Genomic DNA, 21,249 nt, shown 5'->3' on the forward strand with positions numbered 1-21,249 from the left:
TTACTGATTATCAATATTTTATTTTTTACTGATTTACGGTAATAAATACATTTAAAAATGGCGCTACTTTGGCTCTGAACCTTTATCTACCTGTGGTCGCTCTGTCTTCTGGAGTGATTTGACTGGTTGTACGTCACGAATAAAACTCCTTTAACTTAACATCTGTAAACAAAACAAAAACGTATCAACAAAGTTTTCTGTTACAGTTTGTGTTCTTCAAAGTTTAACTACAAGATTTTAAATTCTTTCATTTACTGCAAATGAATATTTACTCCAAATGTCTCACTAATAATCATTATCAGCCTTAAAAACCCACAAAACACCCCTTTATACTCCACCACACTTAGTACAGTCCTGTTCCCCCTTCTATAAATCTGCTTGGAATCGTCCACTTCCTGTTTGTCAAAGTGGCCTTCTACCTGGACAGGTTTTGTTGGAGCTCATGCAACAAACATTTTGGGTAACTGCACTTTAATATGGATGGATGACACTGAATTAGAGTCTGTTTTAATGAGACTGAGTTAAGATGTGTAGCTCTGTCATTAAATAGGAAATTATTTCTCAGAATTCACAGAGAAAAGTCTGAAATGTTTGCTAGGTTAGCGTCCCACATGTTCTTCGGCTCAGCTAAAGCTAACTCTCTGCAACTTCTGGATGTCTTGAGTTGCTTGTTGTTAAATTATCTTGCTAGAGGTGCTGAAGCTCAGAACGTGTGAGATGTTTGTTCAAAATAAGCTCATTCTCAAGTCTTATCTAAACTGTCCTCTTTTGTTTGAACTTTCCCTAAACTTATGAGTTAATGACAGAGCAGCACATCCAGACTCAGTCTCATTTATGTAGCGATTAAACTTCAGTGTCATTCATTGATGTTAAAGTGCAGTTTTTCAAATGTTTGTTGCACATGCTCCTGACCAAACCAGTCCAGGTGGAAGACGATGTGAAGAGAAAGCTCCAGAGGATGAATATCACACATTTCCGTTGGAAATAAATGTCCTTTAATTAGACATTGTCATGCAAAAGTTGGATTTCCCTTTAATGATGTTCAAATCTTTGAGTGTTTTGTTGATGTTGGTTTCTCAATGTTTTTTGACATTCGGCCACAAAGATTAAAACCTTTTGTGGCTCACAAGCTCCAACAATTCACACATTAACACGTTTTTATGACAGTAAACTGAATATATTTGGGTTTGACATTTTATAAACCAAAACAAGAAATGAATTAGTGGAGAAAATAATCAACAGATTAATGAACAAAGAAAATGTGTTTTCCAACATATATGGCTGAATTACTCCAACATTACAAGATACATACAGTTTTAATACAATTTTATTTATATAACACCAATTACAGGTCAAATTGTCTCAAGACGCTTTATTTTTATATTTTTTTGTCATATTTAAAATATGACAAAGTAAAAAATTTAAACCTCTTGACTAATCCAATTTATTATTTGTTTTTTAAGAGACTAATCAACAACTAAAATAACTTTATCCACCTAAAACTAATAAACAAGGTAAAATAGAAGTAACAGTTTTAAATACTGCAGTCCCACGACGACAAGAATAAAGTATCTCAACAAAAACTAAATCTGCTGGTGGATTCCATTAAAGTCCTAATAAATGATAATAAAGTGTGACACTAAAGATTTGTGGTGCTAAAAATGTCAAAGTAAAGATATGAAGTTGAACATCTGGATGGAGGTTGATAAAAGTTGACCTCCCTTCATTTCTCTGGAGTCGACTCCATGTATTTTCTGGATGGTGGTTAAAGACCTGCTCTTCTAGTGGTCTTCCTTCTAGTCACTGTAAAAAGTCAGTCCATCCTGGCCGACTTCAACACCTCTTCGTGACAACTTGTTCTGCCTCCGACCTGGTGGAAACTCCAGAAACTCGGGAAAACCCGTGGAGACTCGAAGAACTCGTGGAGACTCGAAGAACTCGTGGGGCGGGGGAAGGTGTGGTGGGTGGTGTGGGGAGGTGGGGGAGTAGAGGGGGGAGGCCACCACCCACCTCCCCGCCTACTCTCCTCCCTGACTCCACCCAGACTCCGCCTTGGCTCCACCCATGTGGTCACTTCAGGAACTACGATGCCAAAGGGACGACGAAATTATTTCTTTTTATCTGATCTGTAGCTCAGTGAGTTAAGGATTTGCCTATGGAGCTGCAGGTCGCTGGTTCAAGACCAGACACTTCTTAAATTTTCTCAAAATACTGACAAAGACAAAGAAAGAAAAAGGCCGGTGGCGGGTCTCGAACCTGCGACCTTCCGCTTGGTAGTCCTCTTCTTATCCCCCTGAGCTACTCGCTCAGATACTAATTTTTCTTTTTTTTGCGCATTTATCATCTATTTTTTTTCGTTTTCGACTTTTTTTTTAACTCGTGTCTCATCTCGACTGTTTTTCTCGGGAGGTTGGACTTCGGCCTTTGTGCTGGAGGGTGGAACCCTCAGTTCCAAGACTTTCCAAAGCCTCCACACCTCCCGAGTCCTCAGGACCTGAGCTTTCCCACAGTAGTTCTCTGTTAGATTTAACTTTCAGACAGTCCAAGGACTGATATCTTCTAAGTTCCTGAGTAGTTCTCTGTTAGTTTGAACCTTCAGACAGTCTGAGGGCTGAAATCCTCAAAGTTCTTGAGTAGTTCTCTGTTAGTTTGAACCTTCAGACAGTCTGAGGACTGAAGTTTTAAAAGTTTCTCAGTAGTTCTCTGTTAGTTTGAACCTTCAGACAGGCTGAGGACTGAAGTTTTAAAAGTTTCTCAGTACTTCTCTGTTAGTTTGAACTTTCTGGTTAACAGAAGCCTTAAAACTTGTGACCATGAGTCTTGATTTCACATTTAGACCATCCATCTGAGTTCTTCTCAGACCTTCACCTGTGAGTTTTTTAGAAATCCCCAACAAACTTTGATTCTCTTCACTAAACAGTAAAGTTTGTAGAGATCAGAAGGTAACATTAGTTTGATCGATGCCTTCAGCTACTAGTAGACTTTATCTGGAAAGCAGTTTTCTGAAATGAGCACTTAGTAAATCTGTCCACAATCAAACCAAGAACATAGAAAGAGGAAATGTTTGACGAAACAACTTGATGTTTTCATTTCAGACTAGAAAACGCTTTAAGACCTTTATCTGTTATTGGTCTTTTTGATCGTTTTATTGTCTCTTCTGTTTAATTTGATCTTCTAAAGTTTAACTGGTGTCTTTTCAAATGTTTTGTCTTTAGTTTGATTCTTCTTAAATGTTTAGAAAAGAATAACAGAAAAGAGCAAAACTAATATCTGATTTGATTTCCAAATGTTTTGTCTTTTTAATGTTTGTTAATTTTTCAAATGTTTTATCAGCTCGTTTGAAAAATGTCCTTTTCTTTCCCTGTGTTTAATTTTTCAATTAAATCTTTGTTGAGGTTTTTCTTTTTAAATGTTTTACCACCTTTTAATGTTTAATTTTCTTTTTAAATGGTTCACTGTATTTTCTGTTGAATTCCTATTTAAAGTTTTATTGTCTTTAAGATTTAATTTTCTAATTAAACATTTAATTTTTTAATTCAATGTTTTGTCTTTTTAAATGTTTAATAATCTAATTAAATGTTTTGTATTTTTTTAAATGTTTATTATTCTTGTTTGTGTTTTTTAAATGTTTATTTATCTAAAATATTTCGTCTTCAATGTTTAATATTTTTGTTTAATTTCATAATTACATGTTTTGTATCTTCTGTCTAATTATCTAATTAAATATTTTGTCTGTTTTATTTAATTGTATTTAATGTTTAATTTTCTTTCTAAAAGTTTTATTGTATTTATTGTATTTGCTTTTGATTTAATCACTTTTTTTAAATGTAGTTTATTTCTTTAATCTTTTTCTATCAAGATTTTAACCCCAACCTTAAAAATGAAACAAGCCGTTAAATCACAATTTTAATACTTCTGTTGTCACAATCATGAGTTAGTCAATTATCAAGTTTATCAATTCAACTTTATTTGTTTAGCACCTTTCACACAGATGACAAAACTAAACAAGCAAAGAGAAAAAACTACGCTAAAACAATGATTAAAACTCAGTAACATTTAAAAAAAAAAAAGTTTTAACATGGTAATAAATTACGTTGTGTCCAGGGGATGGAGGGAATTTATTGAAGTCTTCTTGGGCTCACATGGTAAATCATTTAAAATATAAACTTGATATTTAGTCTAAGGAAACTGGAAACTGCAGAGCGACAGAAGAACCAACAATATCTCCTGTTTTCTCCTTTAATGAGTCAACTCTTCTTGTGCTTTCAGACCAAAGAACTACAGACTCTTCACAACCTGCTCAAACTCCTGGTACAGGACCTCACCACACGGGTCAAGAAGGTTTCCTTCTCCTCATTTCTACTCTGAAGCTCACCTTCTCCTGCTCAAACTGCTGACAAATGTTTCTGCTGCTCTAAAGTCTGATCTCCAGAACTTCCTAAAAACTCTCAAAGTCTCTTCTGCTGCAAACAAACCGTTAAATCACAATTTTAATACTTCTGTTGTCACAATAATGAGTTAGTCAATTATCAAGTTTATCAATTCAACTTTATTTGTTTAGCACCTTTCACACAGATGACAAAACTAAACAAGCAAAGAGAAAAAAAACTATGCTAAAACAATGATTAAAACTCAGTAACATTTTAAAAAAAAAAAAAAAAAAAAAAAGAAAAGATTTAACATGGTAATAAAATGTGTTGTGTCCAGGGGATGGAGGGAATTTATTGAAGTCTTCTTGGGCTCACATGGTAAATCATTTAAAATATAAACTTGATATTCAGTCTAAGGAAACTGGAAACTGCAGAGCGACAGAAGAACCAACAATATCTCCTGTTTTCTCCTTTAATGAGTCAACTCTTCTTGTGCTTTCAGACCAAAGAACTACAGACTCTTCACAACCTGCTCAAACTCCTGGTACAGGACCTCACCACACGGGTCAAGAAGGTTTCCTTCTCTTTATTTCTACTCTGAAGCTCACCTTCTCCTGCTCAAACTGCTGACAAATGTTTCTGCTGCTCTAAAGTCTGATCTCCAGAACTTCATAAAATCTCTCAAAGTCTCTTCTGCTGCAGGTTGCTTTGTAGAACTGTTCCAGAAAACCTCACTAAACCACATGGAGGGGCCTCAAGATAGTCGTCCAAATGAAACTGTACAAAAACCAAACTAGCACAACCCAAAAGCTAAAGTCTCCTGCAGCCTACCAGAGAAATTCTTTAAACAGAGAATCAGGACAGGAACTCTTACCTTCTGGACAACCAACGCTGGTTCTCAAACAAGAATACAGAATGTGTCTGACCAAAAACCTCTGAAGACTCACTACAGCCAAGATAAAGACACAACTCAGCTGCACTAAATCCACTAATCACTGCACACATTAGCACCATGTGCTAACTGTGGCTAAAGAACCACATGTACCAAGACAACTATCTGGTACAAAGCCCTAAAACACACCAAGAAACACATTAAAGACAATTTTACTGCTGGAAGCTGCAAGCCAACGCCTAAAGAACAAGCTAAAGCAACGGAGCCAAACCCAGTTCAGTGGTGAAGAGAAGCAGAGGAAATGTTTGAATGCAGCCAGATAAACGAGGAAGACACTGAGCTGCTCAGGTGTTCCTGATAACACCAAGCTGCTCAGGTGTTCCTGATAATACCAAGCAGCCACCTGGACAGCCAATAGGAACACAGCTTCCTGGAAGTCCAGAGGGCTGGCTTAGTGAAGGAAATTTAGTTTAAATTTGAAGCAGAAAGTTAACAAAGAAAGTTGAAAACCACCTTCTGATACCTGAAATCTCTGAGTTTTCACACAAAGAACACCTGAACATGTCAAACTGGTTCCATAGTAGAAACCTCATTGTAAAAACGTCATAGTATGGTGTGTTGCTCCAAAAACATTAGGACCCGGCTGTCTAGGGTTGCAGAGGAGCAACACATAAACAGGACAAACACTGGTTTCCAGGGGGTTAGGAGGATATTTATTTGAAAGAGGAAGTTTACAACAACACGTGAGCAGAAAAATCACAATGTCTGTCTTTAGTTGAGCTGAAAATATTGTTTTTTGTCTTTTTTATTGACCAAACTTTTCAGGAAGTAGATGAAGAATAATTAAAGCTCTCATGTAGAAGTCCAACTTATTTTGGATCCTTGTGGAGAGTTTAATCTTAGAGTTTGTAAAGCTGTTGTGTTTTTAGAGTCCTGAAATAAAATTACAGTTGTGGATTTCTGTCATTTAGTCTGGACTAAACAAATAACAGCAGCATAAATCTCAAACATCATTATGAGGAGTCTGGATTTAGGTTTTTCACTTGATAATGATCAAAACATGAAATTTAGGTTGGTTGAAAGGAATATTCCACCTTAAATCTTTGAATGTTGAACTAAAAGGTTGGTTTCAGGAAGTATTCCACCTACACGGCCCTTACACATCCACCTTAAAGGAACATTCCACCAAAAATCCTTGGACATGCACCTAAAATGTTGGTTTAACCGAGTATTCCATCCAAAATCCTCAAAGAGACCTGAGGGGCTGGTTAAAAGGAATATTCCACCTAAAACCTCAAATATAGACCCAAAAGGGTGGTTTAGAAAAAAATCCTTCAATGTAGACCAAAAAAGTCAGTATGGAGGAATATTCCACCTGAAATGTAGACCTGAGAAGTTGGTTTGGAAGAATATACCATCCTAAACATCCTTAAATGTAGAGTAAAAGAGGTTTGGAAGAAAATTCCACCTAAAATCTTTCAATGTAGACCAAAAAATCAAAAGACAAAATTTTCCTTATTTATTTATTTATCTTTATATTTCCACATTCATTTATTTATTTATCTTTATATTTCCACATTTATTTATTTATTTCTCTTTATATTTCCACATTATTTATTTATTTCTCTTTATATTTCCACATGTATTTATTTATCTATTTCTCTTTATATTTCCACATTTATTTCCTTATTTATTTATTTATTTATATTTTATTGTGGCACTCCTGTGACTCCATAAACACGAGGGTTAAACATGACAATGAAACATTTCACTTGAAACTGAAATATAGCACAAGATAATGGGATACTCCACATGGAATTGAAAGCATGGATGAATAGTGTATGAGTGATTTATTCAGATAGCTTTGGGGGAAAAGATGTAATAACCACAAAAAACTGAACAATTTTAATCTATTGAGCAGTGGTCATCATCAAATAAATGTTCAGTTTTTTCTCAATATCGAACAACTGCTTCTGCTTTGAAGTAATTCAGAGATAAACGTTCAATCTGTGCTTATATTTGAATTTTATCTGATATATATATATATATATATATATATATATATATAGATAGAGAGAGAGAGAGAGAGGTCATCTGTCAGCCTTTCCAGTCTTTTTCTCTGTCACTGCACTTTCATTTGTATTGGTACTTCGGTTGTAATTTGTGTAAATGCAGTTGTGTTGTTACACCTCCAGTCCGGTAGGTGGCGCGGGAGGTTCACGTTTCCTTTTAGACTGCCATTTAAAGTAGAGACGAAGACGAAATTACGGAAGCACATGGTAACCAGTGTTGAATGTGTTCAACTCAACTGGACTATTTAAAAACAGTTTTTCTTTCGTTTGAATGCAGATATGTACATTAGTTGAACGTGATTTTCCTTGTAGCGCCTTGTCTTCGTTGCAAACGTGTAGCAGCACAGTTTAACTTATTTCCATCATGGTTCGAGCAAAACGGTGAGTTTGACTAAAGTTAGCTGAAATCTTCATCGTGTTTTCTTTTCATTGCGATGTAATGCTTTCCTGTTTTTCTCGGACTCATAAACAGTTAGTTGACTGTATTGTAATAATCTGTAGCTGCTGTACATTTGATAATTTCTTGGTTGTATCCCAGAAGTTCCACATCGCTCTTTTATACTTAAACATGCTCCTGGGCTGTGATAAGCAGAATGAGGGGTCCTGGATCAGAGCCAGGAAAATCTGTATAATGCAGAAGTAAAGCTGTACAATAATGCAGTGCAGTATGGTACAGTGATATATATGAAACCCCTGTTACAGAGCAGAGATTTAACCACTTGCCTGTCCCCTATTTTTCCACTTTAGGGGTAAACCAGTACAGAGGCCAAAAAAGACTCAGCAGTATGGTGAAGATGACCCAGAAAGCTACAGGAACATGCCTGTCCCTGATAAGGTAAGAGATGCTGTCTGATCGAGTGTTGTGATTCATCCTGCTAAGACCAGCTTGTACATGTGTTGTTATACAGCTAAAAACAGAGGCTCAGCGTATCAAAACAGTCAGGGGGGGGGGGGACATTTGGAACTGATTTGCATTTGCATTAACATTAAACATCTTGGTGTCAAAACATTCCAAACTCGAACACACAGCTTTGTTAAAATGCCTTTGTTTGTTTATGTTTTCATGTTTAACTACAAGATAATTTTTTATCATTTATTCTTCGGTGCTAAGAGGTTTTTATTTGAAGTGTAACCAGGCATATAGTGCTGTTGGTGGGACATTGTTCAATAGTGTTGACCACACATAGAGAAAAGTGAATGCATCACAGCTAAAAAGCAGCACATTTTCAAATGTATTTATCTTAGTAGACCGATTAATAAATGTCAGAATTGATTGACACTTATCTGCAGTGCAATAACATCTGTCAATGTTATAACATCAGCAAAACTGCTCAAACAGCCCATTAAAACGGAGTTGCCAACTGTAAACATGCTTGTGTTTCCCACAGACTTTCTTGTCGTAGAGTACTTTTGTGTCACATTACAGTTATAGGAGGTAACCCTCAGTGAAATGCCATAACCTCAAGTGTAAAGCTATTCCAGTTATTTTGCCTTACAGACAGTGTAGATATGTTTACAAATATAGCCCAAACAGTTTTCACATTTTAAAATGTATTTTTTTGTGATGTATAGTACACAAGAGAACTAAGTTTTTGTTATACTGTATGCATCCAGCACCCAGTTAACTGTATTAATAGTTGGCTGCAAAAATATTTCATATCAGTGCATGCAATTCACCTAGAAAGGTAAGTTCAGAATTTATTATTGCGATTGAAAGCATAACTCATGGGTCAACCAGATATTTGGGGATTTTGTTCCTCACCTTCTTAGCAGCACCAGCCCTCCTGTATATCAGGTGCTCATGCTTTGTTTCTCATAAATCTTCTTCATTCGTTTTCTGAGTTTGTAATCAGTGACAGTGGCAGTGTTTTGACTGTTGAAGTGTTTAGATTTAGTGGATACCAGAACCAACGACGAAGAAGCTTGTATGATATCAGACAAAACAAAGTACTTGGTCTTAAATAGAAAATGAAAGCATTTGAAGTCAAACATATTTATAAAGCACATTTGAAAACAAGAGTAGAACCAAAGTGATGTGCAAAACAAATCAGTAAACAACAAATCAATCATTTATCATTTATTTAATGAAAAAATCGTATAAAAATAAACTTCTAACACAATAGAAAAATGAAGTCAGGGTGCAACACCCTACTCGAATTGGATTCCAGTTAGAAAAGATGAATCTTCAGCAGCGACTTAAAAGTCTGAACAGGCTTTATGTGAAAAATTAAAATGTTCCAGAGATGAGGGGCAGCAAAGGCTCCATCAGTCTCAATGTAATGCCTGATTGTTTGACCGTGGTGCTTTAACCCTCCTGTTGTCTTCATTTACGGGCACCATAAAATACTGTTTCCTTGTCTGAAAAAAATCCAAAAGTTCAGTAAAAAAAACTCCCCAAATTTCTGAAAATTTGCAAAACCTTCAAAAAGAAAATTCCAATAATTCCTTAAAAGTTTCCCTTAAAAGTTTTATTTTTAAAAAAAATCCCCCAAAGTTGGCAAGAAAATTCTTGTAAATATTTTCAAAAAATGAGTAAAAATCTTCCAAAGAAATCCTAAAAATATCTAAAGTGATTACATGTATATCAGTAAAACTTCTAAGATTTTTTTAAGAGCATTAAGAAAAAAAATCAACCAAAATCCAGTGAAATTCACTGGATATTGTTTGATTTTTTTGTGAATGTTCTTAAAAATAACTTTTTTTTTTTTACATTTCTTTTTTTTCCACCAAAAATGTTGAAATTTTCACTGTAAAAATATGTTTTTCTCCACATTTTCAAATTTTATAATGGGTCAGTTTGACCCGCAGGACGACACAAGGGTTAAGAGTTCAACCTAAAACTATAAAATATTTTAAAATGTCGAACTCTTACTCTAACTTAACCTATTATTTTCCCTTAAAAAGCACAATCTGACATTATGAGCAGGGTCAGATATAAAAAAAATGTTGAAGATTAGTATGGTTTCATTTTGTGACATTGATTCAACAGTTTATCTCCCAGCCACTTCTTACCCAACTACCAACTTTCATCACACCAACTCTCCTTTTGTTTTTGGGCTTGTTATTTCCAACACCGTCTTCTCTTTTCTGTTTTAGAAATCGTCACAGTACACAAAGGACAAAATCGACGAGTTTCACGATGAAAAGATTGCAGTAAGTTCTTCTCATCATGTGTTTACTGTTCAGTGCGTGGCGCTGCTGTTGCTACTCTCTAACTTCTTCTGCTGTGGTGTCTTTGCCTCAGAAACTTCTCGCCCGCGGTGTTCAGATGGAGAGCGACGAGGAGGACCTGGATGACGAGGTGAGGGCTTACGTGTTTATTTGGAAGTAACGTCAGATGATAAATGTCGTTTCAAGAACAAATCCAGCTCATCTGAATTTCACAGGAGGAAGTGATGGCCCTGGACGATTCTGAGTCAGATGAGGAAGAGGAGGATGAAGAAGAAGAGGGGACAGACATGGAGAGTGATCTAGAGGGGAAAAAGGATGAAGGTGGACATTGAACATAATATTTTTTTCAGTGCATGCTTTGCTGTTGATCGAGGCTGTTGACTGTATTTGTCTCCCACAGATCTCCCTAATGAAATGGCGTGGGGCACCAGGAAGAAAATGTTCTATGACTCGGATTATGTGACCACCAGTAAGGGTCTTTTATCTCCAACCATTTTATTGAGGCATTTTGTCATGATTTTGCCATCTGTGTGACTGATGTTTACTTATATAACCTTTTAATTGTGTTATTACAGAAGGGAAGTCACAAGAAGAGCTGGAAGCCGAGGAACAAGAGGAAGAAGAAGAGGCCAAAAATATCCAGAAACGTTTAGCTGCGAATCTGAGCGAGGAGGATTATGATTTAAACTTTTTTCAGGTATCTTTATCGTAAATCTCTCTGGTACGCATGCAGTTAATTTGTCATGTGGTAACGATGCCAATGTCCTCCTTCATGGATTTTGTTGTTTTATGTGTCTCCTTAAATGAAGGATTTTGCGGTGGAGGAGAAGGATGAAAGTGAGACTGTGGACAAACAAGAGAGGATTGTGAAAGACCTCAAGCAGATGTCTCAGAAGGAAAAAATGAAGCTTTTGAAGAAGGAATCACCAGAGCTGCTTGAACTCATTCAGGACTTCAAGGCAAAGGTAAGACATACACGCAAAACACATAAACAACCTTTACAGCCTAAAACAAACCCAGACTTAAGAGGCCTTTAGGTGTTTAACACAGAACAGCATATTATTAATGTGAATTTTTCCTCTTTCTGTGTGATGTGTGCAGCTCACTGAACTGAAAGATGAGCTGCAGCCCCTCGTACAAATGGTCAAGGACGGAAAGATCCCAGCAGGGAAGGTGGGTGAACTTAACCTCATTTCAATCTGTGAATTTATCACACATTCTACAGTGGATGAATCAGTTTTTAATAATAGTTTAGTATATAAAAATTCAAAAACAATCCAAACAGTTTGATGAAGTAGACGAGATTGTTAGTTATGATAACCCTACAGAGAATTATCACCTGAATCTGCTGCATTTCTTGGCTTTATTAAGCTTTATGTTGAATTTTAGCGTATTATTTAGCTGCCCTGATTGCAACTTTGCTGTTTTGATTCAGACTTAACACTCATATTGTTACTGTCAACCACTACAGACTGTTTTCTTTGATAAAAATATTTTAATCTTTACTACTATGCATTACCTGATCAGCACCACACCACAAGGATACAATGGCCACTTAACTTTTATACTTAAAGCGCTTACCAGCTCAGTAACCTGATATCTTCTCCACAAACTGCTAGAGACCAAAACTGAGCTATAATAGAATAAATGCTGGACTTGCATTTGCCAAGTGGTCAGAAACGCCAAATAGGTATTATTATTATGATTTTATTGTTAGATATGAAATTGCTGCTTTCAAGAGGCCACAAAAAGTTATTGCAGGTTTGATGTTTTATAAAAGTACAATCACAATAGTAGAACTGCCAAACAGTGACATTTTTTTTCTGGTAGATCAGAAATAGTCTGAAATCAACTCAGAACATTTGATGTTTCGTTATTATTTTTACTGGATTGAATTTTGATTGACTCTTCATTCTTACAGGCTGTTTACACATTTAATCACGGGCAAATTAAAACCTGTCTAACCTTCAGTACAGTCCGTGTTGGCTTGTATCTCAAAGTTGATCATTGCTGAAGGTGGTGTCGAACAAGCTTATGGCTCATCTCTCCATCTTGATCTGTTTTTTTGTGCTGCGAAAAATGACATAATCAAAATGTGCTTTTCATATTGCCCTCAGTAAGAATGGTTTTGAAGTGTCACAAGCGTGGTGACATGAATAGCCATTACAACATCAACAACTCAACATGAGTGTATTGTATGATGTACCGTCTGTAGCCTGTTTATAATGAAAACCAAATTATTATTTTTCAAAGTTTGTATTTTTTATATTTATATATAATATATGGATTTATTCATTTATGTTCATAATAAGTTTTTTGTTCTTTGTGGCGTGAATAAGGAAGAAATGTTTGGTGCTGGTGTACTCTTGTACTGTGGATACATGCTCTAGTAGCAGGAAACATGTAGTCATGAATCTGAATGATGTTCATTCTGTTCTCCAAAGGGTGCAGACTATCTCAAGACAAAACAGCAACTTTATCTCAAGTAAGTTAAATGTTTACATTACAAGTGACAACATCATGCCACGGTACATCACTGAATAACAATTCTTTCTTTCCGCAGTTATTGCACAAACATCAGTTTCTACTTGGTGCTCAAAGCAAAGCGAATTCCTGCTCACAACCACCCTGTGATTGAAAGACTGCTCACCTACAGAAATGTGAGTCAGCATGTTAACACCTGAGGCATGTTTCAAAAAGCAGGTTAAAGTAACTCTGAAATGATCTCTGAACCTTGAGTTGCCTGACCCTTAGATGGGAAACTCAGAGTTTTCAGTTACAGAACAGCTGTTCACGGTTCCTTCAATCCGTTGTCTGTAGCTTCACTCTGAGTTAAGCATGTGCACATGTTGAATGACAAAATAACTCAGTGGAGCTCTGATACTATGATTTACCATGGCAACAGGTATATACAGTTTATTAGGGAATGTTCCTTTAATGTCGCACAAATGTTGAAGTACAGACGTCACTGAAACATTCAGTTGAGCTTTAATGTGATAATAACATGGTGAAGCTGTTCCATCAGTGCAGCCTGTCACAACATGAGTAATAATTATTCATGAACCAGTGTCTTGTAGCTTCACGTCTTAATTCACACTGACATGTGCTTTTATATGTATGAACGAAGAAATTAAATGCAGCTTTAGACAGTGCTTCAAGCTCGACAGGAGGGGAGGAAACAGACAGACAGAATCATGAAATGACTTCACACACACTCACACACATTGCTTAGAAAACTACTCACAAAACAAGCCTCTGTTTTATTGACTCTTTTGCCTTCAGCTCATCAATGAACTTGGTGCAGTAGATGCTCGGCTTGTGCCAGAGTTTCGCCAACTACTAGCTGGTGAAGTAAAAGGAAAAACCAGCAGCGAGCCAGCAGAGGGCAAGAAAACCAGAGTCCCCAGTAAGAAGGAAAAGGTGAGATTTTGGTGTTTTTTCTTCTGGGTATAACCATTAACCCTCTAAATGCCAAATCTGGAAGTTGATTTTAAGGGCGTGTTTTCTTTTTAAAAGATGGCAAAATTCCACAATCACTCATAGCCAGAATCTATAAAAAACAAAACGAAGAATCAACAGATTTTTATTCTTTCAGCAGTCCTTGAACGTATCATGTCAGGCATGTGGTCCATCACGAATTCCAGTCTAAGCTTGAAATATTGGTATTGGATTAAAATTACTTTTTTCATTATGTCTTTCAAAAAATGCAAGAAACTTCTTGTGTTAACCTTTTCCTACAAACACTAAACATGTTGCGCTCCTCAGCCTAACTGAAAAGCCATATCCAAGTTAGCTTTGACCAACACTCCCATAATACACTGCCTGTCCAAAAAAAAAGTCACCACCGGGATTTAACTAAGTAAGCAAATAAGTAAGAGTCTTCTACTGGATAATTACAGCTGTGTAGTTCTAAGAAAACCACTGATCTGCAAGGCTAATCAGAAAAAAAGCTTCAATTTGCTATGGAGCATAAAGATTGGACTCTGGAGCAATGAAAGAAGATCATGTGGTCTGATGAGTCCAGATTTACCCTGTTCCAAAGTGATGGGGGCATCAGGGTAAGAAGAGAGGCGGATGAAGTGATGCCCTCATCATGACTAGTGTCTACCAGCCTGTGGGGGTTAGAGTTATGATCTGGGGTTGGTCAGGTTCAGCAACATTATGTTCCCAAAGAATGAGGTCAGCTGACTACCTGAATACACTGAATGACCAGGTCTTTCCATCAATGAAATTTATTTCTTCACTGATGGCATGGGCATGTTCCAAGATGACGATGCCAGGATTCATGGAGCTCACATTGTGAATGAGTGGATCAGGGAGCATGAGAAATAATTTTCACATGGGGATGATGTCCTCCACAGAGTCCAGAATCTCAAACTGAGAATCTTTGGGATGTTCTGTTCTTATATAGAGCACTTGTTGTTTCACAATATTGGTAACACCCATGGGTACTTGAAAAAATGTTCATTTTTCTATTTTTGTAAATATTTAAACTTTAGTTTTTTGTTTTTTTTAGAATGACATTATAACTGTCATTCTTCACAACAGACATTTTTGAGTTCTCTCTACTTCTAGCCATGATTGTTGTGTTTCCATAGAAGTGCAGGACTTTATATTGCAGTATAAAATTAGCCCACAGTGAGTAAACAGGTGATGAGAGTGAAAGACATTTTCCCACACTGCTTGGTGTCCAGAGGGTTAACTTACCAGAGGGGCTCTTTCATTTCGAAGCTGTTGCTGATGTTTAACATAAAACTTGAATGCTAATGAGTGCACATTAAATCCAGGATTCTGGAGACGCGACGCCTGAGGCTGAGGAGGACTCAGACTCTGACCTGGATGAGGAAGCAGCTTTGCGTTTTTACAGAGAAGTGGAGGAACGGATGAAACTGAAGAGGAAGAGCAACAAACCAGAAGCTGAAGTGTAAGAATGATCTCAGTCTTAAATGGTGGGTTGGACAGAAATAAACTAGGACTTGACTAATTCTCAATTTGATGCAGGTTGGAAGAGAATGAAGGTGATGATGATGAGGACGAGGATCCAGATGCTAAGAGAGGAATCACCTACCAGGTACAGAGTGACCTTCATTCACACACAGACATATGACATGAATATACAGTGCTCTCTCATTTGTTGCAAGGGCTGTTCCAGCCTTCTTGTAAATATTTTCAAAAAATGAGTAAAAATCTTCCAAAAAAATCCTAAAAATATCTAAAGTGATTCCATATATATCAGTAAAACTTCTAATATTTTCTTGAAGAACATTCACATAAAAATCAACCAAAATTTTGGTTGATTTTTATGTGAATGTTCTTAAGAAACATTTTTAACATTTCTTTTTTTTCCCACCAAAAATGTTCAAAGATTTCTCAGAAATGTTGAATGTGGACATCAGAAGTTTCACTGTGAAAATATATTGTTTTTCCCACATTTTCAAGCTTTAAACCGGGTCAGTTTTGACTCGCAGGACGACACGAGGGTTAAGAGAACACAGATTAGTTGAAGATAGACATTTCACAGAAACTAAATGGTTTGTCCCAATGATTAGTGGGACAGAAATGCAACATAGACCATGGGAAGTTATCAATGAATTGATAGTCTGACACGGGCTACCAGAGCTGTTTGTTACATGGAGAATACACATTTATGCAGGGCCTTGTAACTGCTGAGAGGCCCTATTGCAGTAACTTTTTCGCTGTCTTTGCATACAAACACTTTCAGTGATTATGGGCTTCTAGAGTGTTACAGTTTCTAACAATTGTCCCTCTGTCCTTGAAGCACAAGTCTGTTCTGTGTGTGTGTGTCTGACTAGTTGGTTAGAGCTAGATGCTACTAAATTGCGAAAAGTATTTTTTTGTGCACGAAAATAGCATATAATGCAGACTTACTTGAGCATTCAGTCTTTCAGAAGCGCAGGTTCCTCTATGTCAATGACCTCGTTCCCCCATTAAGGAAGACAAATCTCAGAAGGTGATTTTTAAGATGTTCTTTCAGAGAGGACCCCCTGCTGGATAGTCTCAGTACAGTTGTGTCAACACCACAGCTTCAAACAGAAGTGCATCAGAGAAAGCTTATAAAAATGCTTCCCTCACCACTGCTCTCGTGTCTGTGAATAATCATTATTCGCTTCTTCTCTTCTACTGCTTTCACTTTGAGGCTTAAGAGAAATTTCTACATGCATCTTTCAGAAAATAATTCACTATACTTCAATACAATGTATAAATCACTTAATACTGTTTGACTTCATGCATGACTTTGTTCTTTCTGCACTGTTATTCTGACAATGTGTGTCTAACAATTCCACAGATGGCTAAGAACAAGGGGCTCACACCAAAGAGGAAGAAAATTGACCGTAATCCCAGAGTCAAGCACAGAGAAAAGTTCAGACGGGCTAAAATCCGCAGAAAGGGCCAGGTTTGTATACCACACACGGATGAAACCACATTTATAGCATTACTGAAGTGCATCACAAAGCTTCCAGGGACTGTCTGTAGTTTCATCAGTTTGAATCAAGAATGTGTTGCTCATTTTCTCCAGGTCCGTGAGGTCCGTCGAGAGGAAACGAGATACAGTGGAGAGATGTCTGGTATTCGTGCTGGTGTCAAGAAGAGCGTCAAACTTAAGTAGACAAGAGCAAATTCAAAATATGCTGCCCGGTGTCGCCATGGGATTGAAAAAATAGCAGTGGACTGTCATTTTAAATGTTTATTATAGGTGAGCTGTGTAGTAAAGCATGTAACTGATTATTCAGCACTCAGTCACTGCTGTAAAACCTTAAAATGTTTTCCTGCACTAGATTATTGGACCACGTAAATAAAAATGTTAAAATCTGTCCATAACTTGTATCTTGTCCCTGTACAGAGACGGCATTATGACCTTCAAGGCCTATTTTTAAAATACAAAAACAGACAAAGAAGGTAGGATCTGTTTGAAGTACCGTTATACTAAACTTACGCAGCCATGTAACCTACTAAATATGCAGGACTTTGTTAGCAAAACAGGCAAGTATGAATTTAAGCCAAACTCAAGCCCAGAACAGGTAAGAGCACATAAACCAACAACTTACATCTGCATCTTTGACTCAGACATGCACATAATTACGGTCAAACCACTTGCTGAGTTATGAATTTGTTGTGTGCCGATGTGAGGTTGCTCACTATCCTCTCCTCTATCTCCACCTCATTCTTCACATCCTCCTCAGTGAGGATCAGCTCGGCCTGAGTCTCAGGGGTCACCACCACCACATAACCCCGTCTGGAGTCCAGTACGTTGGCCACCACTGCCTGGTGCCTGTAGGTGTCCAGAGCCCGTCGAGCCTTGTCCAGCAGGATGGTCGCATCTGTCTCAAGCTTGAAGGATGTGACAAAAGCCTGAGGCGCCCATTCCTTCACCAGTGGGGACAGTATTTTAGGGACCATCTTCATGCTGAGCTGAAAAGTGAGGAAAGGGGAGATTTTAATTAAAATCAAAACTAGAATAAGCAACCTTTATTAGTCCCAAATGCATTTCAGCACTGTGAAATTCTGTTTTCGCATATCCCAGTTCAGGTCAGGGCAACTCAGGATACTACTAAGGATGCTAATTATTATTCCAACTAATGCTTCCTCATGCTCTCTCTACTCCCTAGATTGTTCCTTATCCACCACCTTGGAGGTCTTAAAATCGTTTGAATGCCCCTTGAGGAGACAAGGAGGCTTCCAGAGAGGCTTAAGAGTGTGTATTTCACAAGTTGGTATGTTTGCCAAAGTTACTATCTTAGTTTCTGCTATATATGGTAATTAGCAAAGAGTATAGCTGAGGTCGATGACGACATTGTCAGTTTTTCAGGTATTTAGTCATTAAAGTATTAGAGAAATAGAAATCTGTACCTGCTAATGATGTTAGATAAAAGTACTATTTGCTGGGAGGATTATGTCCTTCGTATTAGGACATCATCGGTGTAATTAAAGGCTAATAACCTGTTGACCAAAATTTGGTGCTAGTTCACAGACTAGCTGTAGAGATGTGTGAGCCTGAATCAAACCGACATTACCATGCATGGAGCCATGGCATTAGCTTGGCTGAAAACAAATCTTGTATGCATAGCAGCATTTACTGGAGATCTGATTTTTCACTCACTTGAAGAGGACCATTGGAAGACTGGATCTTGTGTTCAGGCATCTCTGACGCTGGGATGTAGAAATCAGACACAGCTGCAGCCAAGTAAAACATGGCCTTTGATCCTAAGAGCAGAATAAACATCTGAGCACAGGTTTTAAACATATGCTTGAGCCTGTAAATGATTGTTAATCCGTACCTATCGTGCTGAGTGCCTGTGCTGCTGCTTTGAGCAGATGCAGATACTCTGACAGAGTGCTGAACTCAATGGGAAGGAGAAGCTCGCCGTCTTTGACTTCATGGTATCGCTTCAGCACTTTGGCAATGTTTGGAAGCACCTGTTGGTCAACCACCACTTCACCGGTGTTACTAGATGCTCCTTCTTCACCTCTAAACTGCAGGGCATCAAGCATGTTTATGGTTAAGAACATGCGAGAGTAGGGGTAGAGGGAGCGATGCCTGTGAAGGAAAATGACAGCATAGCCGGAGTCTATGAAATACTCTGCTGAGGCGGCTCCCCGTCTGCCGCTGCTGAAGTTGTCAAGGAAGCGAACAGTGCGGGACTCGAGGGGAACCTTGGTGCCTCCGGATGTGATGAGGACCACCCTGCGACCTGCTGCTGTGTGACAGCCGGCAAAGGCAGCCATCTTCTCTTTGACCTCCTCGACATGGGAGGGAACCGCAAACTCTTCAGCTAACTTCCCATCAATAGAAGATATTCTGGGTTCAGCCATGACCTGATGAGAGAGAGAGAAGCATCAAGAGATGGGATTCAGTACTAGAGAGTGGTGATGGAGACGTCAGGAGTTACATGGTGCTTTACAGAGCATTAAAAAACCACAACAATACATTTAAAAATGACAATAGAACATTAGCAGTAATGAAACTTTCTGGCTGTCGGGGAGCCAAATCCAGAGCACTGGGGCTTAAACAGTAAAAGTCAGTCCCCCTTTGTTTTTTGCGTGGACTGTGGAATTTTTAACTGGACCTGATTCTCTGATCTGAAGCTTTTAGGTGCAGATTAAGGGGTTAAAACTTCAGAGATGTAGAGCAGAACCAGATCATGCTGAGTTTTGCTCCTTCCTGTTAAACCAGGCTCACACTGACTAAAGGGGGCTTTCTAAAGTCCTCTAAAGGTAACTTCTGATGATGTAATGAAGGACATACAGCAGAACCCACAGCTGCCTAAGTATCTGTGTACATGTCAGACAATGAGTAAAAACAAAATGCAGTACATTAGAGGATATTAGAAACAGTGATTAAATTAGTCTGTTCATCAGGAAGTTATTTTTAGAACTGTAAAACTGCCCAGCTCAATAAATGTATTAAATTAAGGGATCCCCCTTAACAATTTGTGCAGCAGTTTTACGTTAAAAAATAAGACATTAGTATTGCCATCTGCACAGTTATACCCTTTAACAGATCACGCAAGCCACAGTGTGCAGAAAAACTACAATATATTGTTCTACATTATAGTACAACAGTGAGTTATGACTTTATTAGCTCTGCGTGAATGAGACTAGTGCAATACAATACGCTCTGCCAGCAGCAACACAAACTGCATCACCTTAAAAGCACACTTTATCTACAGGTTTATTAATATATTCATATAAACCGAAGCCTTGCAGAATGAACACAGCTGAACTCTTGACCTCTATAATAAAAGCCTCTCAGGTGGTGACTTTGTTTACGTGCAGATGTTGGGTAATGAGACAGGTGAGCAGCTCTGGACAGGTGACTCCTCCCGCACAGTCCTGGACAAAAAGTCACAACGCGTAACGTTTTCTGGTTGAATTAAACAGAAACGACGTGTATTATACTCACAGATAAACTGCAGAACGTCCTGCTGTGTATTCCGGTTAGTTGAAGACCTCCAACAACAACTTCTGCACTTCCTGAAACCACTGAGCTGCACTCTTTGGTTTTAATAAACACAGCAGAAAGCCGTCAGCGCCCCCGGCGGCAGCAGGCGGTATTACACCCATCACACAGACGGTGCTTTTGAGTCACATTGAAGCAGGAGTGCGTCAATTATTTTTCACTTTCATATGAGGTGTCAGACTCTTTGAAACATCAGCATCATCAGCGAGGCTCAGAGAGGATACGGGGAATTTCTCTAAAAGGGGATCTTTTTGGCCGGACTGTCCCACTGACTCAGCAGGTGTGGAGGCAAACAGGCAACTTGAATTGTTTCATGCTGATCTTCTGATTCTTCTAAATGTTTCCTTTAGAAAATCATTTTTAAATGGTTAGGAATGGCATCAGTGAAAACTCTCTTTGTAAGATGCTCATAAATGGAAATGGTTTCACATTTTTACCTCTAATTTCTGGTGAGTTTAAATATTTTCCTATTCTTCTTAATCTTCCTGTTATTATTATATGATTTTTTAAAAGTGTTTTTCTTTTTTTGCTACTGATTTTCTTAAGGGAGCGGATTTCATTAATTTGAAAATGCAGCTACAAAATGAAACAATGCATAACTATAAAATGTTTAGTATAAAATATTTTAATTAAAATAACACTTGAGAATATGTTTTGATGATTATAATCTTTGTTTCTTGCAATATATTGGCTGCTAAATTTGAATTCACAAATGTTCAGTTGAGTATCAGAAATTAATTTGAACTTATCTAAAAAATGAATGTA

General features: G+C 37.6%; 3 protein-coding genes across 3 annotated transcripts in view; 2 read left to right on the plus strand and 1 right to left on the minus strand.

Moving 5' to 3' along the window:
- The first annotated feature begins 7,520 nt into the window (after positions 1 to 7,520).
- Positions 7,521 to 17,338, plus strand: utp3 (UTP3 small subunit processome component). Its single transcript, XM_023298109.3, has 16 exons — positions 7,521 to 7,715; positions 8,082 to 8,169; positions 10,431 to 10,487; positions 10,579 to 10,635; positions 10,721 to 10,826; positions 10,906 to 10,974; positions 11,081 to 11,202; positions 11,315 to 11,470; positions 11,607 to 11,678; positions 12,950 to 12,990; positions 13,069 to 13,165; positions 13,788 to 13,925; positions 15,293 to 15,429; positions 15,507 to 15,576; positions 16,813 to 16,920; positions 17,044 to 17,338. Exons 1-16 carry the CDS (start codon positions 7,699 to 7,701, stop codon positions 17,131 to 17,133), a joined length of 1,425 nt encoding a protein of 474 aa, XP_023153877.1. The 5' UTR covers positions 7,521 to 7,698; the 3' UTR covers positions 17,134 to 17,338.
- On the minus strand, positions 17,197 to 20,549 carry ppcs (phosphopantothenoylcysteine synthetase). The gene is made up of 4 exons (XM_023298110.3): positions 20,428 to 20,549; positions 18,803 to 19,340; positions 18,625 to 18,728; positions 17,197 to 17,936 (listed from the first exon to the last, which is right to left on the minus strand). The coding sequence occupies exons 2-4, from the start codon at positions 19,335 to 19,337 to the stop codon at positions 17,610 to 17,612; spliced, it is 966 nt and encodes a 321-aa protein (XP_023153878.1). The 5' UTR covers positions 19,338 to 19,340; positions 20,428 to 20,549; the 3' UTR covers positions 17,197 to 17,609.
- The window catches only part of foxj3 (forkhead box J3), an 81,786-nt gene continuing 78,339 nt past the window's right edge, over positions 17,803 to 21,249 (plus strand). The window contains exons 1-2 of the mRNA XM_035942844.2: positions 17,803 to 17,943; positions 18,134 to 18,238. The gene's annotated coding sequence lies outside the window, so the exon portion shown is untranslated. The remainder of the gene's footprint in view (positions 17,944 to 18,133; positions 18,239 to 21,249) is intronic.

The sequence above is a fragment of the Amphiprion ocellaris genome, chromosome 5 (assembly GCF_022539595.1).
Source record: "Amphiprion ocellaris isolate individual 3 ecotype Okinawa chromosome 5, ASM2253959v1, whole genome shotgun sequence".
Classification (NCBI taxonomy): Eukaryota; Metazoa; Chordata; class Actinopteri; family Pomacentridae; genus Amphiprion; species Amphiprion ocellaris.